Source organism: Protopterus annectens, chromosome 11.part0, assembly GCF_019279795.1.
Source record: "Protopterus annectens isolate FY-2018-M chromosome 11.part0, PAN1.0, whole genome shotgun sequence".
Classification (NCBI taxonomy): domain Eukaryota; kingdom Metazoa; phylum Chordata; order Ceratodontiformes; family Protopteridae; genus Protopterus; species Protopterus annectens.
This window is the reverse complement of record NC_056745.1, coordinates 1190877340-1190896002: the sequence shown is the minus strand read 5'-3', so window position 1 is coordinate 1190896002 and position 18663 is coordinate 1190877340. Positions and strand designations below refer to the sequence as shown.

Sequence of the window (18663 nt, the reverse complement as noted above, 5' to 3'; positions counted from 1 at the left end):
ATTAAACTTTTTCTTTGCCTGGGTTTTACCCTAAACTTGAAAATGTTTGTTCTTTAGTTTTTTCAGGGTCTGGTTTTCCAGGATGCTACTTAGACACAGACTCCATGATGGCATTTCTTCCTCAGGGCAAAATTCAATTTCCGATGCCTTACCTTCATTCACTCCTTCCACTAGAGTTGACCTCTGCAAGAGAGATGTTGAGATCCCTGAACCATACCAGTTGTACCTTTTGCCAGACTTCACATTAGGAACACACACACTGGTACCTCAAGCCAGTCCGGACACAGCACTGCCATGCCTTGAACTTCCCAGTTCCTCTCTTACCATTTATGAAGAAGGAATTCTTTTGGTGGATCAACCAGATTTGTTGCAGGATTGGCCATTTGATGGTGTAAAATATGGCTCTAGGTGATTCGGTCATGTTGACTAATGTCACCCTATTGGCATGAATATTTGCCGGTGATAAGTGAGTTGAAGACCTGGCTTACTCTGACCTATGCCAAGGACAAATGCTAGTAGTGGGAAGGGATGTGAGTGCCCCTATTGGCCAGTGTATGCCCGTCAATAAGCTACTGACTTGCCGGTGTCTCATTGCCCAGCTTGGGTTGCCTGGGATGATTTTGTTGAGCAAAAGCTGGGCATAAAACCAGTCAAACTGCCAAACATGAACTAAGTATTGCTACACTCAGCGTAGGTTCACTGACAGGACACAGCTTGGAAGTGAATGACTTGATGGTATGGAGGAGGTTGGACATCATCAAGGAGATAGGATGGAAGGGTAGTGCAGCATAGCCACTTGGCTTGGGATTCAGAGTCTACTACTCAGGAGGAGGAAAGGCCTGAAATGGTGTGGGAATTGTGGTGAAGGAGAAGCTTCAGAAGACAGTGAAGGGTGTCAGTTAGTGACAGACCCATGGCAGTGAGACTCCAGCATCATGATAGGCCATTATTTCTAATCTCAGCCTATGCCCCACAACAGGATTATAATAGTGTGGAAAAGAATGCAGTCAGACAGCAGTTGCAGGGCATACTAGATAAAGCAGGACAACAGGATATGGTGTTGAAAATGGGTGACCTGAATGCACATATCAGAACAGACAGAACAGGATATGAGGACTGCCTGGGTCCACATGGGTGGGGCAACAGGAATAAAGTAGGAGAGGTAATTCTAGACTTCTGTCTGACAGATGGCCTGATAGTAGCCAACACATGGTTCAGAAAGAGAGACATTCACAGGATCCACATACAAGAGTGGCCAACTTGCAATTCAGGGTAGACTTCATCCCGGTCAGGAACGGGCACTGGGGTAGAATCAGTGATTGCAAAGTCATCCTCAGTGAAGCAGTCAGCCAACTGCAAGAAGAGGTCAGAAAAAACTGTATGATCAACAGATACCATGCTCAAGACCTGGAAGTTGACTGGACAGAAAAGCACAACAGTTCAATGAATTACTCAGAGCCCTAACACTTCCAAGAAGAAGAGGAAATAAGTGGAGTTCAAGAAGAATGAGAGCTCCTCGAAATAGCATGTGTGAGTACTGCAGAACAGTTATGCGGCTGAGCCAGATATGGAAATAAGGTACATAAGGAAAGCTGGTGGTAGAATGCAGAAGCCCAGGAAGTCATCAAAAGAAAGAAGGCTTGCAGGAAAAAGTGGGAGATAGAAAAGACGAAGCAGGCTAGGAAGGAATACTGGTTGGCTAACACAGAAGCTAAGAAAGGAGTTGCAATGGCAAACTACAAAGCTTTGGATGCACTCTGCCAGCTTCTGGAAAGTGAGTCAGTAGATGGTGCAAAGAAACTATGTCAGGTTGCAAGGCAAAGTCAGAAAGATAAAGAAGATAGTCAGACACCCTTCATAAGGGATCCCAGCAACTAACTGCTCACCAGTCCACAGGACATCAAAGGTAGATGGAAGGAGTACTTACAGCAGCTTCTGAATGAAGACAACCCCACAGAAGCTGTACTGCCCCAGAAACAGCCTATAGTGAGAGAAGAGGAGCCCACCATAGAAGAACAACAGTACTAAGGAAAATGGTGTCAGGGAAACTAGTAGGCTGAAAGGAGGTCACAGCTGATATGATAAACATACTGGGTGACATAGGGGAGAAATGGCTCCTGAAGGTACTCCTAGTAGTGTGAAGAGGATGGCGTATCCCAGATGACTGGGGAATAACCATACCAGTGGCAATGTTCAAAAACAAAGGGGGCATTCACAAACGTGGGTACTTTTCCGTTATCGGGGCAACAGCTGTAATCACCATTTGGAATGTTAGGCTGCAGTTGCAAAGATCACACTGCTGCCGCTGATGTGTATACAAGAAGTTATACTTTCCATGCACAGTGTTACCAAATGTGCATTTTTTAAATGAAAATATGTATGCATTCCAGCTTTAAGCTGCCTTAATAACATTTAAAACAGAATGGTAGTCAATATCTATGTATTGTGACAATAAAATAGAGCACTGGTGTTAGGATTTCTTGTACAGCGACCCAGCGTAATTCTCAACTTGCTTACCCAAAAGTCTGGACAAAGCCAAATTATTGAGGAAATTGTTTGACTACCTTTCTCATCGAATTACATTATTATTTAAAAATGCATCTGGGAAGGATGCGAAGTACAGTTAATTTTTTTAGCAAAATTTGTATATTTCACTTTTTTCAACCTATTAGTCTCGTCAAAGCGACATGCAGTCATCACTATTGACGGAACCAAAATAACATACTTTGTACGTAATAGGTTCATATCGGTCAACCTCTTTGCTCGAGAAACAAGTACAAAGCCAAATGTAACCAGATGAGAAAGGACACAGTCAGGTACTGTTGGCTACTGTGTAGTGGAATCCTCATGAGATGCCTTTTTAAAATAATACTCTAATTCAATGGGGAAGTTAGTAGAACAGCAAGTTTTACATCATTTTAGATTTTTGGAAGAATAATTATAAAACTGGCCCATCGGGGTCTGGTTACTGTTGTAAAACAATGCCAAGATCCGTACTTTACTGTAGTCAATAAATTCAAACAGATTCATAAGAAGGAAATGATAATGTATAGTATTACTGACTGTTCTTTCTAGAAAAAAAAATGTAAAAAATGTTACCAGGGAAAAAGAAGTAAAATCAGAACCAGCAGAGATCTAAGAGTAGTTACTTCTCCATTTATATTTCGCACCACAACTGTTGCCCCATTAACAGAAAAGTATCCAAATGTGAGCAGTATAGAGGTATCAAATTCCTGTCACATTGCATGAAAGTTCTGGAGTGGGTGATTTGATAAACAATTATGCAGAGTATTAGAAAGTAAGATGGGAGATGAGCACTTTGGATTCAGATCAGGATGCAGTACAACTGACCTAATGTTTGCAGTGACACAGGTAGTTGAGAAGAAGCTAGGGATAAGGAAGGAGTCCAAATGGGCATTTCTAGACTTTGAGAAAGCATATGACATGTCCCATGAAAGTTGGATTGGGCAGTACTGCAGTGATTCAAAGTCCCAGAAGCATTAATCAAATTAGTGCAAGCTATGTAAAAGAACCCAATGACTCAAGTATGAGCAGTGCTTGATCTCACAGAGGGGGTTCCCATTCGGAGTGGGTGTGCACCAGGGTTCAGCTCTGAGCCCACTGCTGTTCACACTGGTGGTGGACTACATTAGTAAACAGGTCAGAGGGGGCAGATCAACAAAGTTGCCATATGCAGATGATGTGGCACTGCAGGTAGGCTCTGAGCAGGAACTTCAGCAAAGGATAGGGGAAAAGAATGCAAAACTGAAGGCACATGGGATGAAGCTGAGTTTAGCTGATACAGTTGTAATGATGGAGTTCAGAAGAAGCTGAGAATTGACATAGAAGGGAAAATATTGGAATAGATTAACAGATTCAGGTATTTGGGAGGGGTGTTTTAGGAACAGGGAAGTCTGGATGAGAGGTCAAAGCTAGAATCAGAGGGCTGCTGCCAACTGGCATAGTGTCTGGTGTAGTATATAACAGAAGAATTCCAAAGAAGCTGAAAAATAAGGTGTGCAAAACAGTGGTGCAACCCACACTATTGTATGCTATGAAAACCTGGACAGTAAAGGCAGAGCAGTTGTGGAAGCTAGAGGTGATAGAGATGCATTGCCTGAGACAGGTGGTAGGGGGCACACTGTGGGACAGATGAAGAAATGAGGACATAACAGCAGAAGCCAAAGTAGCTCCAGTTATAGAAAAGGTCAAAGAGAACAGATTATGGTGGTTCGGACATGTGCAGAAAAGCAAAAGACAGTCTGGTGAAGAAGATTTAGGACAGACAAGAAGAAGGCAAGAGGAAACAAAGACATCCAGCAAAGAGTTGGATGGATTGTGTGTGAGAGAAGACCTACAACAATCAGGCATAAGTGGCATTGAACAGAGAGAGACGGCAACAGTTGACACAACACCCTGACCCCATGCAGAAAATGGGAAAAGGGGGGTTGATGATGATGAATCAGATATTTCTCAATCATGGAATGCCCTTTCTGGTTCCATCTCCCCACTAGGAAGTCCCCATAAATGCTTCAGACAGACAGGTCTCAAGATATTGAGGAGGCATGTTCGAAGAACATAAAAGGTCCAAGGCTTATGGTCAATACTAGCCGGGTTCAGTCATAAATATCAAAGAAATTAAATTGTTGATCCTGGTTCTTCAGTCCTTGAATCACCTGTCATCTCCAGGAAGACTTTGAATCTTAACAGACAATACCACAGTTATGTGGTATAGCAGAAAATTTGCAGGGCCAAAATCCTATCATCTGTGCAGATTAACATTGACAACCTTGGAGATTTCTGTCTCACAGTTTCTTCCTTCAGGCAGTTTACATTCAGTTAGAGATGAATTCAGTGGTGGATTACTTGGGCAGATTCAAGACTGCATCTGGGTCTGTTTGTAGCTGTTGTATTCTGAGCACATTTTCCAAGCCATCTTTGATTGGAAGGGGCCCTTCTGCACACTTGTTAGAGAAGTGTCCTGATTGGAACCTGTCTGGTGAAGGATGATTGGACTAGAGCTTGGAGTAAGCACCCTCATTTGGTTCTTTTGAGTTTTTTTAAAACAATAAAGCAGAGTGCAGACTGGAAGACACAGAATTAACCACTCTGTAGTTTGATTTATTGTTTTATTTCTTGCTTCTCAGTTGTTGTGAGCTTTTAAAAGTTTTTTTTTTAAGTTTTAAACTTCTGGTATTTAAGCACTGTGCATGAGCCTATATGTTCATCGTGTTAACCTGCTGCAGTCATCACACTTGGGTTATCCTGCCGTCAGGCGGTCCCGCAGTCGGCCCGAATTCCAAAGTCTTGGTCTGGCGTCGGTTGCTGTCGCTTCTTCCCTGACGTCAGTGCGCCAGGGGTATATAAGATGCATCCGACACCATTTTCTTCAGTCTTTCTTGCCGCACGGTCCCTGAAGCAGAAGCAGTTCGCAAGTGCCGGTTGGCCGACACCTAAGATTTTCGATTTGAATTTCAGTCCGAAGTCTTCAATAAAGCTAAGTACCCCATTGGGGAACATTTTCTTGCCTCAGTCCAATGTCAGAAAAAGTTAACAATTGCATTTCTTGTGGGAAGCAAATACCTCATAAGGACTTCCACTCCTATTGTATTCCTTGCCTAGGCCCAGACCACGACGTCGCAGGTTGTCGGTTTTGCGCTAGGTTTAATAAACAAACTATCAAACGCCGTTTTGACTTCGCACGGCATTACTTTGGTAGGAAATTTAATTATATCATGCCGTCGGAGCAGCCGACGACCGCCACACATAAAAAACGCAAGGATAAGGACAGGCAGCCTAGGAACAAGCCAGACTCCGAGGCCTCAGCTGGGCCTGCCACCGGTTCTCTGGTTTTCAGTGAGGCGCCTACGCAACCCCTGACGACTGCAGAACTGGAACCCCAGACAGCTGCAGATTTCCAAGCGGAGCCTACTAGGCTGACGCAGCCATCTACCGACACCGGAGCAGAAGTAGACACCAGTGCAGTGGAAACACCTTTGGTTGCAGAAGGTTTCTTCAGACCAACTACACTCACCATTAAAACTTATGCAAAGCTTAAAACTCCTTTAAAACCTAAGAAAACTGTACATCAGTCTACAGTTCAAGGCCCCATGCCTAAGAAACAGACCCTCCCTGACCATGTTAAAGCAAAATTACTGGATGCACCTTTACAGCAGGATGTATTATTTGGTGTCAAAGCAGAAGAGGTTTTAAAAAAATGGAGGATAAGGCAAAGTCTATGCAAACGGTCAAGGATTTATTGCAGGTACAACCCCCTCGTTTCAGCAGAAATTGGCCAACAAAAAACTGGTCCTTTCCAGCTTCAGACAGACCACAGAGGGGCAAATACAGACGCCCAACGGGCAGAGGTCAGTCACAGGGCCCTTACAAACCTCGCCAATGGGGTTCTGCTACCCAGAAAAGAGGAACAGACAGGCCCCAAGCTAGCAGAAGACAAACACAATGACTCTATCCTCAAACTACCAAGCAAATCTCTCCTGGCAGCTCCATTGGGAGGAAAACTAGCATTTTTTACAGGCAACTGGCACATCACCACAAAAGACAAATGGGTTCTAAACATTGTCTCTCAAGGATACAGATTCCACTTTCATACCTTACCAAGGATCAAAGGAATGCCAAACCTGCCACCAAATCAATGGGCAGAGGCACAAAAACAAATTACAGCTCTCATGGTCATGAGAGCCATTCAACAGGTACCTACACAGGAGCAAGGACAAGGATTTTACTCAAGACTCTTCCTAGTCCCAAGAAAGGACAAAGCATGGAGACCCATTCTGGATCTTGCAATTCTGATCACCTATCTGCAAGTACCAAAATTCAAGATGCTAACACTACAGCAGCTTCTTCCCATGCTGGGCAAGAATGCTTGGCTAGTCACTTTGGACCTCAAGGAGGCATACCTGCATGTCCCCATCAGACAAAATTGCAGAAGATACCTCCGCTTCATTGCAGGTTCAACACATTATCAATTCTCTGCACTGCCCTTTGGCTTATCTACTGCACCCAGGGTCTTCACAAAATGCCTGGCACCAGTAATTGCATACTGCAGACAAAGAGGAATTCAAATATACCCATACCTGGACGACTGCCTTATTCAAGCAGAAAGCAAGGGCATTCTTTTAAAGCATTTGGCATTTGTCAAATACCTTCTAAGTTGCCTAGGGTACACAGTAAACGAAAAGAAATCAAAACTAGTGTCCTCACAAAACATAATATTCCTGGGTGCCAGCTTGAATACAATGGCCCAGATGGCTTATCTCATGCCAGAAAAACAACGACAGCTGATTCAATATTTCAAAATAATGGCAACAAAGACCCAACTCCCTGCAAGAAAAATTCTGCAGGCCTTGGGATTCATGGCATCTTGCATTCTACTAATACCATTTGCAAAACTGCATATGAGGAAATTACAATGGTACCTGAAAAGAGTATGGACTCAGCACAACCACAGCTTGGAAACAATGATACCACTCATTCCCTGCCTTCAACAGGAGTTTCTATGGTGGTCACAGGCATGTCACCTCAACAAGGGTCAGCCTTTCACCTTACCCACAGCCAGGCAAACTATGACAACAGATGCATCGGACTATGCCTGGGGAGCACACATGGCAGGGCAGTGCATTCAGGGCAAATGGACTTCAGCTCAGAGGCACCTGCATATCAATCAAAAAGAAATGCTAGCAGTACAGAATGCCCTAACAGCTTTCAAGGACCTTCTTCACCCAGGACAACTAATAATAAAGATGGACAATACCACAGTAATGTGGTACATAAACAAGCAAGGGGGCACACATTCCTACCCTCTCTACAGGCAAGCAATGACCTTGTGGAACACTGACCTTGTGGAACACTGCACTGTCTTACCAGGTTCAGTTACAAGCACAATTCCTGCCAGGAAAGAAAAACACATTGGCAGACGACCTAAGCAGAAACATCATGGATCCACATGAATGGAAACTAGATCCACAAGTATTTGCAATGATAGCTCAAAAATGGGGACGCCCAGGCATAGATCTGTTTGCAAGCCCCCACAACCACCAACTTCAAAAATTTTGCACCAGGACCTTCCATCCATCAACTTGGAAAGTGGACGCCTTCTCATTCAGTTGGAAAACATTAACAGTGTATGCCTTCCCTCCACTGCCTCTTCTAGCAAAGGTACTGCTGAAAGTCAAATTAGAGAGGCCACAAATGATACTCGTTGCACCAGACTGGCCACGCCAGCATTGGTATCCAGTGTTAAGGAACATGGCCCAGGGCCCACCATGGATTTTGCCACAAATTCCTCACCTGCTCACCCAGCTAGACAATCAGATTCTACACAGCCAGCTCAAGACTTTAAACCTGGCTGCATGGCAAATTACCTAAACAACCAGCCAACACCTTTATCCAAGGCTGTTATGGATGTCATTCTGGAGGCCAGGAGGCCCAGCACCAGGAAAACCTATTCAGACAAATGGAAAAGATTTTGCGCCTGGAACCAGGCTAAAGGCCTAAATCCCCTTGATCCAAACATCCCTCAGATTCTACAATATTTAACTGAGATGTTACACAAAGGACTTTCCTTTTCATCTATTAAGATCCACGCCTCAGCAATTTCTGCACAGATCCTCCTTAAAAAATAAATAAATATATTCCTTTTCCTTTACTTTTTGATCTACAGCTCCCTGATCTCCAGTATGGCAGACAAGCCAACTGATTTCAAAAAATGCATTTGCTGTGAGCACAAAATTCCCAATTCGGATGCCAGCAGGGAATGTGACTGTTACATGGGTACTACTCATTTAGTTTTGGGATGTTCTATATGTGCTGGCTTCAATGCCAGAGCACTTACTGACAAATGAAACAAGTTAGTTTTGAAGGGCCTTCTCCCTTCTTCTTCTTCAATTGGGGCTCAAACTACCTCCAAGAAATCATACAAAGGGAAGCCCGACTCAGCTTCCAAAGACAAGGATACCAGGAAAATTCTCTGGATCCTTCACCATCTTCAGCTCCATCCTTACAGCCGCTATCAAGAATTTTGAAGAAATTGAATCTGACTACCACAGATTCTACTACTTTAAAAACAAAATCTCTTCAGATCTGGTCACCTCATTGTTTGTTGGAACTGATACCTATTCCACTTCCCTTCTCATTTTTATAGGAGCCTGCACGCAAACACTCCAGGTCACCATTTATTAGCTTCTCGCTTAGGACCTCCAGGAGCTTGTCTAAGGATGAAGTGGCTAGGATGATGAGGAAATTCCTCAGAGCTCAGATCCAGATGGGGTAATTCCATCTCCGTCTCCTTTTGGATCCGTGAGCCTGCCTGTTACAAGTCCTCCTTTAGTTTCTCCTTCTCCGATCTGGCCTGTAGTTTTGCAGCCCTCAGATCCAAGATCCTTGTGAGAGTCCTCATCAGATCCAAAGACAGGTTGTTTTTTTTTTTTACTCCGGTTGCTTCCCTGAGTCATCTGGCTCCAAGCCTTTCAGAGCAGGAACCCTCTTGGAGCCAAAGTGTTAGCACCAGATCTGGGGGAACTGGGTCAACTCCAAAATTGTTAGAGCTGTCCTTGTCCTCAGAGCTTCGGAGCTGGACAGCTGGGGTCTCACTCCATCCTCAAGTGGAGGGCATCATGAGATTCAGGGATAGATGGTGCAGGGAAATATTGGCCCTGATATCTCCAACTTCAGTGTGCCTTAGGCACTGTGCCTTTGAGGTTGTTGAGACGGCCTTCTGTTTATCTAGAGAAAAAACACCCCTGGATCACATATCTTTACCAGCTTTGGGTCTTTATTCTGATTCTCATTCTTCTATTCCACTGGGTTCAAGTCTCCAGTCAGTCCCTCAGCACTCCCTTGTCACTTCTAATACCATCCCACTGATGAGGTCCCTCAGAAGAGAATGTGTAAAAGGACATACTAAGATTCCCCTCAGGAATTTCTCACTGAAGCACTGATTTTGATGAAGAAGGATCCCACAGATCTCCACCTGAAGACATCTTCTTTGGAGATGTACTTGAACTGCTAAAACAAAAGTTAGTTGGTCTTCCAACACCCCTTCCCAAGAGGAGTTGGTGTTCCTAGAGGCTTTCGAGTCTGGCCTGGCTCCATCTTTGGTGACCCCCCCCCCCCAACCCGGCTGATGAACTTATAGACCTCGGTTCTTGCTGGGAGTGGAAGGAACTGTATACTGTGGAGCTCATCCCTAAGTGTCCAGATAAATTTTTAGCCCCCCTCCCCCCATCCTTTGGGATGTGCTTGATAGATCTTTAGGATGTGTGCTATCCATCAAAATGAACAGGCACTCTAGAAAATGTCTGCACTTCTGGCTGGGAGACAGTCATTACCAGTTCAGAGCACTGCCCTGTGGTCTCACCTCAGCCCCCAGGTTGTTCACTAAATGCATGCCAATAGTAGCAGCTCACCCGAGACTGCTAAGATTCAGAATGTTTCCGTAACTAGACGACTGGCTCCTAACTGCCCAATCCCAGGCATCTACTTCTACAGGCAAAGGACTTGCTCCAGTTGTATCTTCACCTAAGCATTGCTATCAATTGTAGCAGATCACAGCTCACACCTATGCAAAGACTGCAGTTCATAGGTGCTTGTCTAGACACAGTCACTCAGATAGCCTTTCTTTCTCCAACACAAATTCAGACACTCAGATCCCAGATCAAGAAAGTGATCACATCTTCCCTCCCATCATGACTAATCTTACAGGCCTTGGGATCCATGGTGACAGCAATCGCCCTAGTTCCTTTAGCTAAGTTTCACATGCAGATTCTGCAGTGGACTCTATTGTTTCAGTGGTCTGTTCTTCAACAGGCTTTATTCGCCCCAGTCAAGATCACACAGTCTTGCAAAAATATCTTCATTGATGGCTTCATTTGGATGAAGTCTCCCAAGGCTGTCCTTTTGTTTTTATCCTGCCCACAGCCACTGTGACCAGGGATGCCTCCCAGCTCAGGTGGGGTGGGGGCACTACTTGGGAAGGATGGTCCAAGGTACAACATGTATCAGTGTCCTGGAAATGAGAGCAGTCCTCCTAGCATTGCAGGCCTGTCAAGATGCTGTCCCCTCCAGGGCAATTGCTATTCAGATGGACAATATGTCAATAATCTGGCTCATCAACAAACAGGGAGAAGCCAGATCTTACCCGCTATATCAAGAAGCAATGACAATGTGGAAATGGGCAATCTGTTCTGGATGCTTTGTCATAGCAGCACACATACTGGGGAAAGTCAATGCAGACAAACTGAGCAGGTCCATTCTGATGCCTCATGAGTGGTAACTCATTCTCAAAGTGACAAAGATAATTTTTCTTCATTGGGGCCAGCCATGCAACTTTTCGCTTCTACCCTCAACAGCAAGTGCAGCATATTCTTCACCCTTATCGCCCCAAAGGGGTAGTTAACAAGCGATACCCTAGTCCACAATTGTCCCTCCAGTCTTCTCTATGCTTACCCCACGTTACCTCTTACCCCAAATTGCTACAGAAAGCATTCCATTTGAAGGGCACAGTTATCCTCATTGCACTATTCTGGCTTCATCAAATTTAGTTTCCTTTCCTCTGACCTCATCTTCTACATCCACCCTGGATACTAGATCCCAATCGAGACATCCTGTCTCACCCGACAGGGATGACTCATCTGGACATAACAGGTCTCAAACTGACCGCATGGTTTCTTCAGTTCCATTGACTGCTGGACAGCCCAGGCTTTCCTCCATGGTCTGTCATATTTTATCATCTTCTCAAAAGGCTACTACTAGAAAAATTTACAAAAATAAATGGAAAATATTTGCTTTCTGGGCCCTTGAGAGATTTGGAAACTTTTCTGCCCCTATAACAGCTGTGCTTGACTTTTTAGCTTCAGTTTCAGTGAAAGGGCAAGTTTTTTCTCCTATTAGGTTTCAGCTGGCTGCCATTTCAGACTTCCAGCTAGGTTAGAATAGTTCTACCTTTGCTTCTTCTAGATTATACAGAGCCTTTCTCAAAGGAATTTTTTTAGGCCTCCATTAAAGGATCATACTCCTCCTTGGAATTTAACTGTCCTGCTTCAAGGTCTGACTAAAGGCCCTTTTGAACCTTCAGCCATGTCAGACCTTACGTTTTTGAAATAGGAGACCATATTTCTAGTTGCTATTCCATCAGTTAGATGAGTATCCAAACTCTAGGCTTTCTCCTCCAATTCTCCTTACCTGGTTTTCTACAAAGACATGGTTTCTATATGAACCAACCCATTTTTGCCTAAGGTAGCTTCTTAATCTAATATCAACCAGGTCGTTAACCTCCCAATTTTCTTTCCAAGTTTCTCCAATAAGGGAGGGTACATGTTCCACCTTTTGGATGTGCATAGACAACTTTGGTTTTATCTCCATCAGACCAAAGATTTCCATAAGACTGATCAGTTGTTTGTATACTTCTCGGTTAACAGACCAAAGATTTCCATAAGACTGATCAGTTGTTTGTATCCTTCTCAGCTAAAACGTTGGACATGGCAGTTTCTAAAGTTACTCTGGCCAAATGGTTAATTGATTGCATATCTTTTGTCTATAGTGAAAGAGGACTGTTCTTGTCTAAGCTTTCTAGAGCTCCTTCCACAAGGTATATGGCTGTATCCTCAGCCTTTTGGTCTAGAAATTCCATAGATGATATTTGTGCAGCTGCCTCTTCGTCCAGTGCTCATACCTTTACTGGTTTCTAGGGAAAAGAGCTGTTTTTGGCTCTGCAGTACTCCAAAATATCCTTTCATGAGAACTACCCAAGGTTCATCTAGCTGGGGACTTTGTCCCATCAGTTGTGGAATGAATGAAAATGGCAACATCAGATAAATAAGTTATGTACTCACTATAACATTACATCTGTGTTGTCCATTTTCATTCTTCATCATCTTTCCGCCCTCCTAACTCCCTTCCCTTTGTTCCTGGAGAGACCTAAGGGATATACTTTTGGGAACTATGATTCCTGGTTTGAGCTCCATTTCTATTCCTTTATCCTATACCTTTTTAAGTTCTCTCAAGGCATTATTCATTGTCTACTAAGGGCAACTAACTCGATCTGAGGTGTGTTAAGTTGGTGAGCTGTTACAGGTAAAGGAAGGAAGGAGCTCTAGAGCTGGATCAGAGGATCTGGAAGAAGAGGCCAATATTGAAATCTAAGATCCATCAGTTAACGAAGAATGAAAATGGATAACATGTAACATTATAGTAAATGCATAACTTATTTTTTCATATGGTAATGCTAGATCTGCATAATTTCTTGATATTCAGGAGGTTGATCACTGGTAGCAAGGATATGAACTGGTAAGTTTTGAGGATGAACATGCCCATGTAACAACATCAACCAGCTTTGGAAATGTAAAAACTCTCCTTTTCTGGGATTTCTTTTACTAATAGCCTTCCTTTGATTATTTATGGAAAGATGCTCATGATCTAGTATTTTGACATTTTGTCTTTTCTTATCCTCTCTTTCCTTTGTTCCCTATTAAATTTGTGTCTGTAAATTTATATTGCACTCGTCTTTGTAAGCACAATATGCAAAACTGGCTCTTTTGTAATTGTGAGGGTTAGCACATACAGTGTATTGCTTTAAGGCTCTGCATCCTTAAAAGTGTACAGAGAGTTAATTGTTCATTTGATAATCGAGATAATCGATTCAGTAGATTCCATAAGTTGTAATGCTTAAATTTAATGAAGATTTTTTTCCAGCTTGAAAGCATAAGGCAGAGGATTAGGCATTTGTGTAATGTAAAATACAGTTTTGTCAAACTGGAGTTGGAGAAGAGCATGCTTATGTGGCTGGTACATCATTTCATGGTGTGTATTTTACAGATCCACAGATGTACCAAACACGGTATTTGACTGAGAAAATGCTGAATTCTGATTGGAAGGGAAGTAAAACCCAACCAGAGACCCATCAAGGAGGGGATATTTTAGTACATCATTTGATATAGTAAGAATGTATCTATTATTTCCGTAATGCTTCTTTATCGCAAGCTTCTGCACAATTTGACTTATCTTATTCTAATTTGAATTTGAGTGTGATTTGTTCATACGAACCATATCCCTGCAATAGAAGCTGGAACTCTGGCACACTGCTAGCCTGAGTGCATGCCATGTCTCTAGATTATTTCGGATTATAATCAACTCAGCACTGTAATACCGGAGATGATGTTTCTTACACATTGTGGTTGCCATATGTTTTAGTCCAATTCGTAATTCTTTTGAGGAGAGCAGAGGGAACAGCTGGTGAGAAGGTCACTTTTGTCACCATTCCCTCTTTGTTATAGATTGCAAAAAACACTTTGCCTTTCAGTGTCTGTGCTAGCACATGCACTTAATCAAAACTTATTTTTGTTTCAGGTTATATCAAGTCTGAATTCCTTTCCTTCAGCTGCCGAGAAGTGTATTAACAATGCCTTAGAGGTAAATATATTTGCTTATTAAGTTGAGTAGTACTGTACAATGAAACTATTTAGAAAAGATGTACTTTGTTGTATATTGTGCTTTATAACTTCTTCATTCTGTAAGGAGTATTTCATTTAATGGGCTGCCTTCCATACTTTCCAGATGTAAAATTGTCTTACGGCATTTCATTTATTCCTTGTTATACCATGATCTCAGTTTTATCTGCTTCATGGCCACCCCTCCACTTTGTGTGTGTGTGTTAAAGAAAAATTGTGATAGCAAAGCTGTGCATTTTCTGCTGATACCTAGTGCCTTTTTTAGGCAAGGTTCAAATGACAAATTCACCACTGTAACAGGAACAGGCAAGAAAAAACTGAGGGTAATGCTACTCAATGCTAGAAGTCCAAATCTCAAAAAGCACTCACTCAAGGCAATCCTTAAAATGGAGAACATCAGTATCTGTGCAGTGACTGAGACCTGGTTCAAGGCTCTAGAGAGCACCCCTACATTACCAGGCAATAACTCATACCACACTTTTAGGCCATCTAACCTGGACCAGAACACCAAAGGCGTAGGTGTGTCCCATATTCATTAAGGATATCCACACCTTCAGGCTAGTTGTGCAGCATAATGCATCCGAGGGTATCCAAGTGCAACTAACTCTGGGCAAAACTGCAATCCAAATTGTAGCTTGCTACAGATCCCCACCATGCCCCAGGATTCCCACTCCTCTTTACTTGATATACTGGAAAATATTAGGGTTCAATCAAACAACTGGGAAATAACTGGGAAAACTACTCATGTACCAACTCCTTCACTCAACGCTTTCTGGACTTTATAAATTCCAATGCTTTGGATCAACTTATCCACACCCCCATTCGAGGCAACAGTATCCTAGACCTAGTCATTACCAACATGAGTGACCGGTGTTCCACACCTGAAGTCAACTCCTCGTTTCTCAGATCTGATCATAAGCTAATCACCCTAGATATACGCATCCCGCACCCCCCCACCCCCCCACACACCATTAAGGAAACCACTGTAAAAAAATTCTCCAAAGCCAACTTCATGCTTCTTAAGACAGAAGTGGTGAACTTCATGACACCCATGCAGATGGACGATACAGTTACGACTGCTGAATCCTACGCATATGCAGTCTATAAGCACTTCCACGAGTGCATGAATCGTGCTATCCCAAACAGAACCAAGACACTGTCCTCCAAAAAAGGAAGCCAATCTGGTGGTCCCCTGCCATAAACAAACTCTACAACAGAAGGAAGAAACTGTTGCAAGAGAGAGTAAAATCCCATGAGTGGAGAAGCTCACTGGTCAGCCTCAGTAAGAAGATGAGATTCCTTATAAGATCCTCCAAAGCTAGCTGTGGAAACAAAATCGCCACTGATTCTAAGGGCGACCACAAAACATTCTATAGCTATGTCATGAATCTCAATGGCAAGGCCCAGATCTGATCTGAGTTACAATTACAACAGCACAAAAATTACAGAATCAACTGATATTGCCAACATCCTGGCAGATAGGTTCAGTACTAACTTTACCCCCTCTCACCCCCTAAAGTACCCATATCTATACAGGAAGAATGCAGAGTCCCTGTAATCACATATATGCAGGTAAAAGATGCAGGTAAAAGCTGCACTCTCTAAAACCAAAAACACAGCATCCATGGGACCGGACAACATCCTAGGCTGTGTGTTACATGAACATCAGAACAAACTGGTTCCTCACCTAAGCACCATGTTCAATCATAGTCTCATGTCAGGCTTTGTGCCCACTGAATGGCGCACAACAACAGTTATCCCACTCCTCAAAGGGGGAGCCACCACTGATCCTGGGAACTATCGCCCTATTAGCCTGATGAGCCTGGTCTACAAGGTCATGGAACGTATCATCATGGAACTCTTAAACAAAGACATTGGTAACCTCCAAACTCTGGACCCCACCCAGTTCGGGTTTGTGAAAGGCAGATCATGCCTCCTGAACCTGATCGACTTCTTTGAGGCAGTCACCAAAGCCGTAGACAAGGGTAAGGGGGTTTCCACAGCCTATCATGACCTCGCCAAGGCTTTCGACACCATCCTCCATTCTGGAATTATAGCTAAACTCACTAAACTAGGTATAAATCCCTAAATCACAAGATGGGTTGCCAGCTGGTTCACTGACAGAACCCACACTGTAAAAGTTGCAGACTCCAAATCTGACTTCAAACCCTTGACAATTGGAGTACCACAGGGTTCAGTCTTGGGACCTCTCCTGTTTGTTATCTACTTCTCTGAAGTACAGTCTAACACAGAAGGCCTCTGGCTTCCGAGGTTTTCAGATGACTGTAAACTAGGAGCCATAGTGGAGTCCTCAAATGATGTGGACAAACTGCAGAAGGGCCTCACTGAGACAGATGCCTGGTGTCAGTGGCATGGCCTCAAGCTCAATGCCAAAAAGTGCATTGTCATCCCCTTTGGTAAAAACTCTGTACCCATGAACTACCACATAAACGGCAGCCTACTTAATGCCAAATGTGTAATGAGACACCTTGGGACCCAGGTGGACAGTAGTCTCCTTTGATAATCACATCACCACAGTAGTCAGGAAATCCTTCTATGTGGCACACCTCATCAGAAAAGGGTTCTCATCCAGGAAAAAAGAGGTCATTGTTCCCCTCTATTCTGCACTCATTAGACCCATTGTAGAGTGCAACGCCCCTTTTGGAATATACCTCACAAAACATCTGCAGCAGCTGGAAAGGCCACAGAAGTACCTCACAAAGAGAATTACTGGTCTCAAACAGATGCGCTACACCGACCGTCTCAAAAATCTCCAACTTTACTCTGTAGCATATCGCCTACTCCGAGGAGATGTCTGCCTAACATATAAAGCTATGTTAAACCCAGAGCTGTTAGACATGCTACACCTAAAGAAATCCTGATCCCTCCAAGCTGCACATACTCGGGACCTAAACCTTGTCAACACAATAAACAGGGCATGCTGGAGCAATAGATTCCTGTCGCAGAGACTTCCTGTACTCTGGAACAAGCTACCCATCTATGTCAAGCAAAGTTTCTCATTATCACTCTTCAAGAAAAATCTTGATGAGTGGATGGGAAATAGGAAATACACCCCGGGGATCACTTCTGTGGCCCTGCTCGACAGAGGCACAGGAAATTGACTTTCTTGGGTGGCGTAAACCAGGGAACCTTGTTGGCTAGGCTTACTTAGGACCTTGGGTCGATAGCCTAGTACCTACCTATGAACCTTAACCCCCACTTTCAAAATCCTTGTTCTAAGCTGTTGGACTGAAATTATGCTGTTCTTTTTTACTTGGTTATTATGATTTTATGTGAAGCCTATATTGATGTTAGCGAGAGTTAACAGAAGTTAGTGTTTTCAGCTGAACCACTGGTTGTTTGCTCATTCACGTGAAGGGTGGCATATTTTAGCACCCTAAGAAAAAAAAGGAGATGTGCAGTACTGTGCTTTAACCTGATAAATCGGTAATGGTTGAATCCCAATGCAAGACTAGCAACATTGCTAAATAAAATACATACAAAACATGACAACATTCCACAAAAACAAAATTGTAGTAACTTCCATTTTATAATTTAACAGCATTTTAAATTGTATTATATTAACAAGGAGAACCTTATTTTTGACTGAAATCTATGTCATATATCTGGAATTAACTCTGTCTTGCTCTCAATTGAAAAAAAAAATCTCTCCTTATCTCCAGTCCAATAAATTCACCCAATTAAATGACTTCTAGCACATTCATTGGTCAGAATCCCAGTAAATAAATCATACCACTGACTTCCCTAAATATTTACACCAAGCTCTCGACAGTTTAACATTTTCTTCCGTTAACAACTTCATGTGTTATGGGCGCCCTAGGTGTGAGTGTGTGCATGTGTGTGCCTTCTGTGGAAGTTCGGGCGCCGGGCTGGCAACTCGAAACCGTAAAACTCCACTGCCAATCATGAGAGGACAGATGATCCGCTGTGGCGACCCCTAACCGGGAAAAGCCAAAAGAAGAAGAACAACTTCATGTGTTATATCATAAACATCCCCAAGTATTTGGCAGGGTACTTGTTTTCCATTCATTGTCACTGCTGTCTTAGCAACAGTCGCTAAGAAAAATAAAAGGCCTCTTTCTTTGAAATTATTTTCTAATCAGTGTCGAATGTCAACAAAGAGACATCCTTGTCACTTGCAGCTTGATTGTAAATTCTCCTAATTTCAGGCACTCAC

The 18663-nt window shown here is 43.1% G+C and overlaps 1 protein-coding gene across 1 annotated transcript in view; it reads left to right on the top strand.

Annotated features, from left to right (window-relative positions):
* COG5 (component of oligomeric golgi complex 5) overlaps positions 1 to 18663 on the top strand; it is a 3265454-nt gene that overhangs the window by 2801610 nt on the left and 445181 nt on the right. The window contains exon 16 of the mRNA XM_044088540.1: positions 14365 to 14427. Coding sequence (XP_043944475.1) covers positions 14365 to 14427 — 63 coding nt within the window. The remainder of the gene's footprint in view (positions 1 to 14364; positions 14428 to 18663) is intronic.